Source organism: Elephas maximus, chromosome 3 (genome assembly GCF_024166365.1).
Source record: "Elephas maximus indicus isolate mEleMax1 chromosome 3, mEleMax1 primary haplotype, whole genome shotgun sequence".
Classification (NCBI taxonomy): domain Eukaryota; kingdom Metazoa; phylum Chordata; class Mammalia; order Proboscidea; family Elephantidae; genus Elephas; species Elephas maximus.
The window spans coordinates 104936298-104950583 of NC_064821.1; the positions used below are offsets into that span (position 1 = coordinate 104936298).

Below are 14286 nucleotides of genomic sequence, written 5' to 3' on the forward strand. Positions count from 1 at the left end.
CTCCCGGTGCTTCTTTTTTGGTGGTATGAGGTCCTGCCCCTCTCTGCTCACTTCCTTTTCCTTTTATCTCTTTTAAGATAAAAGGTTGTGCAGGCCACACCCCAGGGAAACTCCCTTTACATTGGATCATGGATGTGACCTTAGTAGGGGTGTTACAATCCCATCCTAATCCTCTTTAACATAAAATTACAATCACAAAGTGGAGGACAATCACACAATACTGGGAATCATAGCCTGACCAAGTTGACAAATATTTTGGGGGGACACAATTCAATCCATGATATTCCACCCTTTGACCCCCCAAAATTCTCATCCTTGCTACATTTAAGACACATTCACCCCATCATATCATTGCAAAAGCATTAAATCAAGTCCAAGTCCAAAATCCAAAAATTCCTCTTCATCTCTGAAATCTAGAATATAAGCTATCTGATTCTGAAATATAACAGTAGAACAGGCACAAGCTAGACATTTCCATTATAAATGCAAGAAATTGGAGGGAAAGAAGGTATAATAGGCACCAAGCAAGTCGGCAGAACACATTACATTTGCCCTCACGGCTTTGCGAATAATCCTCTGTTCTCTGAGACCATTTACACAAAGACCCTGCCCTCCAGGCTCTAGGTATTGGCGATACTCTCCAGATTCTTAGTGGAGGACTCACAGCTCTGGGCTTCAGCTCTGCATTCCAGGCCCACTGGGATGGCAACTCTTCTCCCTTGGCTTTAGGTGTACCATTCTCCTAGTCCATTTGAGTGGTGACCACCATTAAAAACACCAGAGGCCATGGTTCCACGCTTTGAAACCCCAGAGGTTTTGGCCATGCCTTTCAAGACTGAGGCAGCTCAGCTTCCTGTGTTCCTTGTCTCTTTAGCCTCTGCTTCCTGGTTCCTTGGCCTCTAGGCTCCTCAGGCCTCATGCCTGCATCTGCCCTGCTAGGGCAAGTGTTCCAAAGCTCGGTAGCACCCCCAATAAGTGCCTGGTGGCACCCCACTCTGCCAGTAAACTTTGGCCAGAAGGCCCAGCTCTCTTGCTCTGTGAGGCGGCAAGCCTAGCTCCACCAATAAGTGCCCGGGGTCACCCCACTCCGCCAAGAAGCCTCCTGCACAAAGACACTCAGCTCTCTCTCTCTCTCCACGGGTTGGCTCCAGCACTGTCTAGTGCTGATCTCCTGGTTCTGCTGCGGCTGGTTCTCTGTTGCTGTCAGTTCTCTTCCACTTCTGGTCCTCTGCTGCTACCACTTTGCTGCTGCTGCTGGTCTACCCATTCACAGTTTCAAAACTGCTTCTGTATTTTAGTATCTGTTAGAGCAGCACCCCACTCTCTCCATAACAAATCCTGTCTTAGTCATCTAGTGCTGTTATAACAGTAATACCACAAAGTGGGTGGCTTTAACAAAGACAAATTTATTTTCTCACAGTCTAGTAGGCTAGAAGTCCAAATTCAGGGCGTCAGCTCCAGGGGAAGGCTTTCTCTCTCTGTTGGTGCTGTAAGAAGGTCCTTGTCATCAACCTTCCCCTAGTCTAGGAGCTTCTCCATGCAGGAATCCCGGGTTTAAAGGACCTGCTCCACTCCTGGTGCTTCTTTCTTGGTGGTATGAGGTCTCTCCCCTCTGCTTGCTTCCTTTTCCTTTTATTTCTTGTAAGATAAAAGGTGGTGCAGGCCACACTCCAGGGAAACTCCCTTTACATTGGATCAGGGATGTGACCTCAGCAAGGGTGTTACAATTCCACCCCAATCCTCTTTAACAAAAAACTACAATAACAAAATTGAGGACAACCACACAATACTGGGAATCATGGCCTAACCAAGTTGACACATATGTTTGAGGGACATAATTGAATCCATGACAGTGCCTTAAGGCACTATGTGAATAAAAATTCAACTTACTTTATTTCATTTTGGTAACCCAAATCTTGATGGTTAAGCAACATTTCCAGGAAGCTCAAGGTCAGATATAGCCCATGCTTCCCACATATAGCTCTGACCTGCAAATAAGAAAGGATTTGGAGTTTCACAAGAATGAAATTAGGTTGAATGTCCCTTCCATAATTAGAATCTATATGATTTAGACAATGAATTAATATCCAGGAGTGCATCCTACCATTAGGATATTGTTTAGGGTAAAAATGTCCAACAGAATTATCATGAGCAATAAGAAATTTTTATTTAATTAACACACAGATATAGCTCATAACTCAGAAGTCACTGATACTTGAAATGCTGATCTTACATCTTTATCAATCATGAGATGGGTGGTCAAGGAAAAGGGATTATCTACAATCCATTATATAGGAAAATTACGAAGTATTTTTGTATCACTTACTTTGATTAACAAAATAAGCCTGTGGTCTTAGCAGGGCTAATACTACTATGGAAACCCTGGTGGCATAGTGGTTAAGTGTTAAGGCTGCTAACCAAAAAGGTCAGAAATTCAAATCCACCAGGAGCTATTTGGAAACTCTATGGGGCAGTTCTATTCTGTCTTATAGGGCTGCTGTGAGTCTGAATTGACTCGATGGCAAAGGTTTTTTTTTTTTTTTTTTGGTAATATTACTGTATTTTATTTGGAGGAAACTAAGACTTAGAGAGATTAAGTGACTTCCTCAGTGTCACACAGCAAATAAATGATGTGGATTATTCTAGAAATCAGATGTTTGATAAATATTTGTTGGATGAATGAATAAAGTATCATTACAGTTTCCCAAGTGCTTAACATTTTCTGATTCTGGCTAACAAGCCAGCTCAGCTCTCAGATTGTTGTGTTGGTGATACTTAGATTCAGATACGTTAGCTTTTAGGGCTATGATAGCATGTGTTGGGTGTTTAGCACAGTGGTTAAACATACAGACTTTGGAATCAAACAAACCTTATTTTGAATACCAGGTTTGCTGGTTGTGATCTGTGTGATTTTAGGAAGTTATTAAATCCTCCTATGCCGAATTACCTATCTACTAAATGAGAATGGTACTTTCTATTACCCAGTATTCTGTGAAGATCACATAACGAAATAAGGCTTACAATAGTGCCCAGCTCTTAGTAGGCATTTGATTGTTTGTTGAAATGACGTAAAGAAGAAAGGTGACAGAGACAGAGAGACAGAGACAAATAGAGAAAGAGATGGAAAGGAATAACAAAAAAAAAATTGGCTAATTCTAATTTAATGGACTATACTAAATAGTAACTACTATTATAATTTTGAGAGGAAGTTTAATATAATGACATAAGTGCTTGGCTGCTAAATGAAAGGTCGGCAGTTTGAACTCACCAGCCACTGTGCGGGAGAAAGATGTGGCAGTCTGCTTTCGTAAAGATTACAACTTTGGAACCCCTGTGGGGCAGTTCCACTCTGTCCTATAGGGTCACTATGAGTTGGAATTGACTCGATGGTAATGGGTTTAGTATAGTGACTAGATGGTCATCTTCATTTTTCTTTGTGGTAAAAGAGACAACAAATCTGGGTTTGAAGCTTGCGTATGTTACTTACTAGGTGTTGAGGTGTAATGTCAGGGAGCTAAAAGAGAAAAAAAAAAAAGTTTGATTTTGAACCTGAATGATGAATAAGTGTTTGTCAGAATAAGGGATTGGAAGAATTTCAAAATGAGAAAAAAACACATGCAAATAAGAGATGAGAAAGAGCATGGTGCTTTTCAGAAATTGCATGTGTTTTGACATTATCTACTCTACTGTAGTTTTATATACCCATCAGACTGGGTGGTCATTATGTGTTTACTTGTTGAGCTTCTCTACAAGACAGTGGCTTGCTGAGGGCTAGGATTGTGTTTCATTCATTTTCTTATCACCATTACCTAGCTGATAATTGTTGAATAAATGAATACATTGGTGAGTGAGGGGGTAGATGAATGAAAGAGTTGGAGTCACTGAAGAGTAGAGTGTATGTATATGAAAGGAGGCTGGCAAAAAATTAAGTGAGAAAGATAGATATTGGTCACATTTTACCATTTTACTCCATAAATAAGAACCGAATTGTCCTCATGCTTAGAACATATTGATGTATTTTTAAACAACAGTATTAAGAGGTTGTTCTAAAAACAACTTATTTCCCCAGTAACACTGAATTTTTCTCCAGGCTAAGATGAACAGCAGGTTAGAAATAGTACATCAGGGTTCCTAGAAACAGATTGATTGATAGCTGCGAAGAAACGACGGCTGACAGCTGTAGAGGATACAATAGAAACATATACACGAAAAGTCTAGCAATTTAGTATTATTCAGGATTATTACCAAAATCTTTTAAACATGAATATTCATAATCACGACCCTTAAGGGTCTGGGACAGTTCTACTCAGAATTGACTTGATGACAATGGGTTGTGACGTAGTCAAAAAGAAAAAAATAATGTGTAGTTCCTTCTGTCTAATAATGAAATGAGTTTTTAAAATCAAAAGTAAACGATGTTTGTTACTGAAAAAATGGTATGTGAAGTAAATACTTGTTGTTGTTAGGTGCCATTGAGCTGGTTTTGACTCATAGCGACCCTATGTACAACAGAACGAAACCCAGTGGTGCAATGGTTAAGCACTTGGCTGCTAACTGAAAGGTCGGTGGTTGGTAACCTGTCAGCGGCTCTTTGGGAGAAAGATGTGGAAATCTGCTTCCATAAAGATTACAGACTTGGAAACCCTATGGGGAAGTTCTACTCTGTCTTACAGGGTTGCTGTGAGTTGGAATCACCTGGACATCAACGAGAAGTAAATACTTGATTTTCCTAAAATGCTCCTTGAAAGAATGGTGCACAGGCACTGTCTCAACTTCCTCCCTTCCCATTTATACCTCCATACGCATTTTACCACAGCACTGTACTTAACCCTTAACCTGCTTTTACCAAGTGTTGTGGATGAAATTGTGTCCCCTCCAAAACCTTAAGCCCTCTACCAGTGAATGTGATCTTGTTTGGATATAAGGTTGTTGTTTGAAGATGTAATCAGTTAAGGAGGTCATACTGGAGTAAGGTGGATCCTTACTCTTGTGGTGTCTTATAAAAGGGTAGAACAGACACGGAGACATGGTCACACAGGAAGAGACTATGTGAAGATGCATCTAAAAGCCAAGGAATACCCGGAAATACTTGGGGCTACCAGAAGCTGGAAGAGACAAGGAAGGATTTTCCCTTAGAGCAGAGAAAGCATGGTCCTGCTAACTCCCTGATTTTGGACTCCTAGCCTCCAGAACTGTGAGACAATAAATTTTTTTTCTTCACATCCACTCAGTTTGTGGTACCTTGTTATGACAACCCTAGGAAACTAAGACACCAAGTCACTAATAATGTCCATGATTTTAAATTTAATGAATTCTTTTCAGTTCCAATTGCTCCTTTTACCTAGAACTCCTTTTCCATCCCTTTCTCTCTGCTTCTTTCACCCATTCTTTACCTACATTTGCCTGTCTGCTATGATTCAGTATTCGTATCATTTCCTCTGAAGAGCCTTCATGCTAGACTAGGTTGGTATTTTTTCTCTGTATTCAAAACTACCGCCGTCACTGCATTTGTCACACAGTATTGTGTTGACATGCTTAAAATGGCACCTTTCCTCCGAGCTCCTGAAGAATGCAGGAACTGCTATCATAATAGTCTTGGAGTGGCCAGAACACATCGAGTGATTATTACGTCAAAGGTAACAATAGACTAAACATGCCATTTTGATCAGAAAGATGGCTATTGTATTGAAGGAAGGAAATGATTCAAAGTTAGTAGAAATAATGTTGTAATTTTAGGGAAGAGAAGCAACTAAATACAAAAAAGAACTCTACCAAACTGTAGAATGTTTTACAATCCTGATTTACCAGGTAAGCCACTGTCATGGCTGGAGTCTTGCCACACACTGCTGAGGTTATGGTCAAGAACGAACTTCTCATTCACAAACTCTAGTTAGTTTAGTAACAGGACTCCCTCCAGAAAAGGAAGCTACATGCAAACGAAGCAAAGAATAACTAGAGGTAGAGCAACTTGAGTTCTAGTTTGCTTCTCTTGGGAGAAAGATCTGGGAATAGTTTTTTGGGGGGCGGGGGGAAGGGAGTGTGATATAAAAGGAGCCCTGATGGCACCATGGTTAAGCTCTCAGCTGCTAATTGAAAAGTCAGCTCTTTGAACCTACCAGCTGCACTCTACGGAAGAAAGATGTGGCAGTCTGCTTCAGTAAAGATCACAGCCTTGGAAACCCTCTGGGACAGTTCTACTCAGAATCGTCTTGATGACAATGGGTTGTGATGTAAAGCATAAAGAGGATGAATTCAAGAGGTGGAGACTATGGACTATGTATAGGGCTAAACTGAGCCTGCATGATTACTTAGGTTCTACAGGCCAATTGAATCTACACCTGACTTCAGAGTAGTTATTAAAATAAATGTATGTGGCTCCATTTTGCTTCAGAAGGCCTGCCAGAAGTTATCACTGCACCAAACATATGCTAGAAGGAACAGGATAAGTGAGTCCACAGGATGAATGATGACAGATATTTGATGTTTCTATACTATTCTTTCTGTGTGGTCAAAATTCCATTAAGTTTAGTGACAAGGCTCATAAATTATCCTTTAAGACTGCATTTATTTATCTGGAAAGGTACAAGTGGTCTGCAAACCTTCTGAAATGGTGACTATTTCGATGTACGTTCTCCTTCTCCCCACCCCCACCCCCAATCTGGGGAGAAAAAAAAATTTTTTTCTTTTTTTTTTAAGGTACATACATTTTATGAGAAATTCAAAGAGGTCTGTGATTTGTGTCTCCCCCTTCCCCTCCACCCCAGCTCAACGCATACGCACATCTCAAAGTGATTAAGAACTCTGGTCAAAAGGGAGAACCTTTCCAGCTCAGATGTGGCTTTTCCCCAGCCTACTCTGAAGTCCTGAATCCAGCAGCAAAGAAGTTGGGGCGTGACTGCTGCTGCTTCTCTATCCAAGGCCCCTGGGCCTCAATTTGCCTCACGTTCTGAGGAATCAGAATTCTGTTATACATGCCTCCCAGAACTGTAATATACTTTGAGTGAGTTCCAGATGTCTTAAGAGATGCCAGATGGCTCACAAAAACCAAACCAGCTTCAAGGAAAATGTGTCCCATTTCCTTGGATATGAACCACAAAGTTAATCTTTCAGGGCCAGCTGTGGTGGGTAAGAACCTTCAAGGCCTGATCAGATAGTCAGTGTTGGTGTGGCCATTATTTGACTCTGGGAAAGGTCTTCCTTCCTTAGGCTGTTTTGAAGTAAGAATCTCATGCAAATAGTGTTTTTTGTTGTTGTTGTTGTCATTGCTTGTTTGTTTTTAAATAAGGAAAGAAAGTTATAATTAATAAGTGCACTTATATATCGGACATTGTGCTAAGTGCTTTCCCATAATTATCTCATTTAATTCCAACAGCCACAGAAGGTAGATATTTGGAACCTAGTTTTTTCCAGATGAATAATCTGAGCCTCAATGAGTTTAAGTAAAAGTATTTTAATTTTCAAGTCATTTATGTAGCATTCTATAAGTATCACCTGAGGACATCCAAGCTTCACAAATGGTGTTATGTGGTTTCTAATCTAATACAGAATTGCTGCTTTTTGGTCTGTCTCTACCCATCTTTTCATGACCAGAGTAAAAGCCACTTATGATAAGTGGACTTTCCTGTAGTGTTCTATTTATCTTTCTAGTTAAACATGAACACACACAATAATATGAGCTATGGCTTTGCACAGTGGTCTTATAAACAAAGTCATTGAGAAGGCTGTTTTTGCCCTAGAATGAGACCACTTTCAGCATATCCTGTCCTCGTTTCCTTAGTAACACATCACTTTTTTTTCTAAATTCTCTGACATCAACTCCAATTCCTGTCTACCCAGATAAAAGGTGTTTTCTAATTTTTCCTACAGCATATATATATTTTTAATTTTGCCTGTAATTTCCATTTCTTCTTACTTTTCTAGAACTTTAACTTGTTTATACTGGACTGAATGGAATCTTCCCGATATCTTCTACCTAAATGGAGTTCCAATTCTGGCTCTCAATTTCTACTACTTTTCTTTGCTTTAAATCCTGCCTCTGCTATTTAGTAGCTGTTGCTCTTGGGTAATTCAAGTCCGCCTTTGTCATATCGTTTTTTTTTTTGTTCATTTGTTAAATGGGGATGATAATACCTACCTATATTTTGTAAGTATTAACTTTTCAAGAATTAAATGAAATAATTTAAGTATTTAGCACAGTGCTTGACACACTGGAAGAACCCAATAAAGGGAGATAGTGGCAAAGTGTTAATGGAGCTGTGGTAATAGTGGTAATTATTGTTTCACTTGTATCTGAAGTAGCCTCATGATTGGGGTGTGTTAGCTAAAGAAGACACATGAATTAATACGGTTCTGGATTCTCTTCTATGAAACACATCTGCACTGACCATTAATACTCCAAACATCATTCTACTCTTTATCAGAAATAAATTCATCAGTCCCTACAATGGTCTTCCTAATGAATGGGGCATTACATGTTGACCTCACGGAAGCTGGGAGAGGATGTCAGAAATGAACATTTGGCCTTGGAAAAATAAATTGTGAAATATTATTTGGGTCTTGTCATATTCCCTATCGTTAACATAGAACATAGTTGAATGTAAATGATTCCTGGATCAATTCTGCACATTTCACAATTCCTTATTTACTTTGTTTTACTTTTTGAGAGCACGAAAACAAAGAATTGTGTAATGTAATCTACAGGCAGAACACAAATCATTACTATCTTATTACTCTGGGCTCAATGCCCTGAAGTAGCTTTTTAGAGATGAACAAATCTGAAATCTAATTTTGGTTACCTTGGGTGGCGGAAGGCACCCGGAGAATGAGCGATCTTCTTTTCGAAAACTCAAATTTAGGCAGTCTGTGTTGAGTTTGCCATTGGCTGTCCTTAGTGCTATCTTCAAAATCTCTAACAAGCTCTTGTTCACTTCTGACTGCGAATTAGGGTCTTGGGGTGAAGTGCTGGGGTTGGATAAAAAAAAAAAAAAAAATTTTTTTTTTTATAGGGGAGAAGAAAGGCTATGAAAAGACAATTCACACAAAGCAGCTACGCATCTTCATGCCATGTCCTTCACCCCTGTACACAGCTTGTGACCTGAGAACCCACCTAACAAGGCCTTCTATATCTCTGTAACCTGGTCAAGAGACTGTATTTGGAGAGTTCATGGACTAACTCAGAGCTGCTCCATTCTGCTAAGCTCTACAGTCTCTTCTTTAGAAGGCACTAACCAATTTATTCGAGACAGAGCAAAACTGATACTCCATCCATCTAGTCTTCTTTTCTTGTTTTTCAGGTTGAAAGAATTAGAAGTGATCGTAGTAGTTTACTTTATCTGCTTGATCTAATTTTTTTTAAGCCTAGATAATTCCTTACAGCAAATCAAATTTCCAAACTATATCCATTGCCATGCAGTAAAGCAGATTCTGCCAGACCTCTGTAACCAGCAAACCTATACTGGTGGAGGTCCTGAAACAGATGAACTTCCTGCTCTTTATATCTGGAAAATCCAAATGAGTTTTGGGAGTAATTATTTACTTACCATCTGGCATGCAAATAAACATAATTATTAAGATTCTTCACATCACGGGACATACTTTAAATAACAGGTGAAAAACTACAGGATGGTAAGTGTTGTAATCACTTATTTTACCAACTAACTTGAGATGTTTACTCATTTAACATTCAAATTTATTTGTCCCGCTGAAAAGTCTTCTCTGTGAAGCTTTTTCTGATTTCTGCTGTCTCAATTTAAATGCCACCTCCCCTGAAGGACTTGTCTGACATCCTCTAGTCTTCATACATGTGTCAACTTCCTTTCTGTGGTGTGCTAGTAAATCGTTAACAACTGGCTGTCCTACCAAAAGCCTTAATTTGTAGCATTACCAATTTTTATGGTGAAAATATTCCCACTATGGCCAATTTCGAGCTACTAACGTGACATCCCTGAACGACAAGCAGGCTCCAGGATAGCGCTGCCCGATGGATTCTTTCACAGTACTTTGTTCTTTTCCTTAAGAAGTCTCCCTCAATTGCAATTGCATATATATTTCCTTAGTTATTGTTTAAAGTTTGGCTTTCCTAATAGACTGCTCTATGAAACACAGATCATGTCTGTTTTGTTCCTTACAGTTTCCCAGGGATCATGTGTGATACCTGGAATTGATTATTTTTAGATGTGTATAACTTTTCCGAGTAACCCTATGTGTGTCATAGTAGAGCTGTGCTCATAGAGTTTTCAATGGCTGCTTTTTTGGAAGTAGATCCACAGGTTTTTCTTCTGAGGCATCTCTGGGTGGACTCAAATCTTCAATCTTCTGATTAGCAGCCGAGCGCATTAACCGTTTGCATCACTCAGGGACTCCATTGGTTCACGAATTGTAATAAACATACCATACTAATGTAAGATGTTATAAGGGAAACATAAGGTTGCCATGAGTTCAAGTTGACTCAGTGGTGACTGATGATAACTTTTCCTGAAGGTCATATCGTATTTGCTTTTTGCTTTTGACTTTTACTCTAGCTTTGGCCAAAAATCATACTATTCTGAACTAGTTAATAACACATAATGTTTTCCAAAAGTTTGGTACAGGAGGGGAGTAGTGGGTATTTGTCTTTGTTTTGGTCACCAAGATTCTCCTGCACCCTCTTTCCCTTGCTAAGGGAATCCCCCAGCTAGGGCAGGGGGGTAACGAAGGTATGGCAGGTAGGGCCTATGCCCTGGATGCTGCCTGAGGAGGGGCATTAATGAGCAGTTTCTATGGACCATCACAATTTCCACTGCCAGCTGTGAGAGATCATGCAGCAATTTGAAAGTAATTGCCATAGGCACTATTTTCCATAGATAGGTCCCTGCTCATGCGGTAGAGTCTACCTCCCACTCAAGCAGAGGAAAATGCCAGCTATTTGCTTTACCTGCCTCTCTTTTCTGCTAAGGCACATGACCCAGTCCCTGCTGATCAGATATATCTGTTCTGGATTTGAATCAGAAGCTTTTCCTCTTTTCTTGCAACACCAGTTCCTGGGGGTAGGAATCCATTAGCCTTCGGCCCCGGCTCAGGACACTGAATACCGAATGGGCAGCTGTTGTACGGAACCCATTTACTGCAGCTGGGGAGGTTTCTCAGAAGGCCTGCTGCAAGAGTTTAGTTCATCTGGTCCAACTTAGAAGATGAGAGCTGTTGCCACCCCTGCTGCCACTGGCGATGCTGGAATCTTTTTAAACATCACAGAGCTGCCCCATTAAAGGCCCTACCTGGCAGAACGTGAGGGAGGCATTTTCCTGAGCAGCACATTCATTATGAAAGAGTCTGAATTCATTACAGACCATCAGCCCTGCACTTCCACAAACTCACTGTTTGGTTTGTATAAAGCAACACCACCTCTGATGAGCTCAAAATGACTTTGTTATGCACCTTTTTTGTTGTTGTTGTTAAACAGATACCCAGGTGTCCCTGCAGGTGAAGTGAAGCAAGTTCTATTAGATCACTGGAGGTGCTGATTAGATTCAACAAATATTTATCGTGCATCTTCTATGAGCCAGGAATTATTTTAGAACTATATTAGACAGAGAGTTGGCCAGGATAGCCAATGCTCTTAACCCCAAGCGTCAAATAAGTAATTGCAAGTGCAGTGACTGTTTTGAAGGGCGGGGTGGAACAACAAAACTATGGGACCATATCGCAAAGGCATTTAACCTAGTTGAGGGGTCAGAAAAGGCTGCCTGTCTTGGACTCATAAGGCTAACATCTGCCAATGAGTAGCTGTCTTAGACATCTAGTGCATCCATAACAGAAATACCACAAGCGGATGGCTTTAACAAAGAGAAATTAATTTTCGCACAGCCCAGTAGGTTACAAGTCCAAATTCAGGGTGTCAGCTCCAGCTGAAGGCTTTCTCTCTCTGTCGGCTCTGTCCTCAATCTTCCCGTGGTCGAAGAGCTTCTAAGGCACAGGGACCCTATGTCCAAAGGACGCGCTCTGCTCCTGGTGCTGCTTTCTTGGCGGTATGAGTTCCCCAACTCTCTGTTTGCCTCCCTTTCCTTTTATCTCTTGAGAGATAAAAGGTGGTGCAGGCCACAGCCCAGGGAAACTCCCTTTACCTCAGATCAGGGAGGTGACTTGCATAAGCGTGGTGTTACAATCCTACCCTAATCCTCTCAGCATAAAATTACAATCACAAAATGGAGGACAACCACACAATACTGGGAATCGTGGCCTAACCAAGTTGATACACACATCTTTTGGGGGACATAATTCAATCTGTGACAGTGGCCATGTGCTTTAGTGCATATTCTATCACCTCTCAGGTCCACAATTTCACTATTTGTATTACACGAAAGCTGGTTGCTGATTATTAAAATTTTCTAGGGTTTATGGCTCTTGTAGGACAATTGTTTCTACAGTAACATTTGGCTAGCATACCCACATGGCAGTACCATTTTCTTTGGACTCTGACCCCTGGAGGGAGAGACTGGGCCTTGCCAACCTCTGAATTCATTCTGTTCAATAAAGTGTGCCTGGCAAACAGCTGGTATTCAGTGAATGTTTGTTGAATGAAGTATCATCATCAAAAGGGTACATTGTAGAAGGGGATCAAGTCCAACATTCGGCTCAGGGACATTTTTACAGGAAATTCTGGCTATTTCCTAGAGTGAAGCAATTACTCCAATATCATGTGACATTACTATTTGTAATTGAAAAGTTTCTTTTGAAAGGATAGTTTAAAAATAATAACAGTTATATAGCACTTACTATGTCCCAGATACTGTTTTTAAGATCTTTGCATTTATTAACCCAATTACTGTCACAAACAAATCTATGAAGTGAAGTCTGTTATTATGCCCATTTTACAGTTAGAGAATGGAGGCATAGAAAGGTTAAATAACATGCCCAATGTCACACAGCCACTAAGTGGCAGAGACAGAAGTTGAGCCCAGGCATCTGGCAAGGAGGCTATGTTCCTAACCGCCGTACTTTGTTACTTCTCTCAGCAAATAATGTCATGCTTTACTCTGCCTCATCTCGAATGATATCTCTCACATCCTATTTTTAGTTGGAGTCTTTATGTGAAGGGATATTTGTTTCCTGTACCTCAAATTTTCTCTGTTAGTGCCTGTAACCCAGGAGTGCACTGACTCAGGATGTGTCTCTGCAAACATACTTTATAGATGGGCTCTCCAGCAGCACACAATCATGTCTTATTTTATCATGAAGTTTTCAATTTTCACATCGCAACTTCATAAAAACGCACACTCTCAACAGAACAACCAGAAAGAAAATAATGAGAACGTTCATGCATAGTAAAGAATGTAAGCAATGTCACTGAACAATGTGTGTAGAAATCATTGAATGGGAACCTAAACTGCTGTATACACCTTCACTGAAAACACAATAATGTATTATTTAACACACACACACACACACACACATGCTCAGTGTTAAGAAACATATGCAATCACAGCGAATAACTTTTGATGCAGGGCTGCACATGACAAAGAGAAAACTAAAAGCATAAACCAAGTCTTGGTGAAGAGCACAGTGATTCTGTATTGGGCAAGTTTTTTTTTTTTTAATAATTTTTATTGAGCTTTAAGTGAATGTTTACAAATCAAGTGAGTCTGTCACATATAAGCTTATATACACCTTACTCCATACTCCCACTTACTCTCCCCCTAATGAGTCAGCCCTTCCAGTCTCTCCTTTCGTGACAATTTTGCCAGTTTCTAACCCACTCTACTCTCCTATCTCCCCTCCAGACAAGAGATGCCAACACAGTCTCAAGTGTCCACCTGATACAAGTAGCTCACTCTTCATCAGCATCTCTTTCCAACCCATTGTCCAGTCCCTTCCATGTCTGATGAGTTGCCTTCGGGAATGGTTCCTGTCCTGGGCCAACAGAAGGTTTGGGAACCATGACCGCCAGGATTCCTCCAGTCTCAGTCAGACCATTAAGTCTGGTCTTTTTATGAGAATTTGGGGTCTGCATCCCACTATTCTCCTGCTCCCTCAGGGGTTCTCTGTTGTGCTCCCTGTCAGGGCAGTCATCAGTTGTGGCTGGGCACCATCAGTTCTTCTGGTCTCAGGATGATGTAAGTCTCTGGTTCATGTGGCCCTTTCCATCTCTTGGGCTCATAGTTATCGTGTGACCTTGGTGTTCTTCATTCTCCTTTGATCCAGGTGGGTTGAGACCAATTGATGCATCTTAGATGGCCGCTTGTTAGCATTTAAGACCCCAGACACCACATTTCAAAGTGGGATGCAGAATGTTTTCATAATAGTATTATTTTG

General features: G+C 40.5%; 1 protein-coding gene across 2 annotated transcripts in view; it reads right to left on the reverse strand.

Moving 5' to 3' along the window:
- C3H1orf87 (chromosome 3 C1orf87 homolog) overlaps positions 1–14286 on the reverse strand; it is a 97512-nt gene that overhangs the window by 46433 nt on the left and 36793 nt on the right. The window contains exons 7-8 of one of the 2 annotated variants that reach the window (XM_049879414.1): positions 8796–8961; positions 1891–1988 (exon numbers count right to left, since the gene is read on the reverse strand). The exons of the other annotated variant lie outside the window; for it this stretch is intronic. Of the exons in view, the coding sequence (XP_049735371.1) occupies positions 1891–1988; positions 8796–8961 (264 nt within the window). The remainder of the gene's footprint in view (positions 1–1890; positions 1989–8795; positions 8962–14286) is intronic. 2 annotated transcript variants of the gene reach the window in all.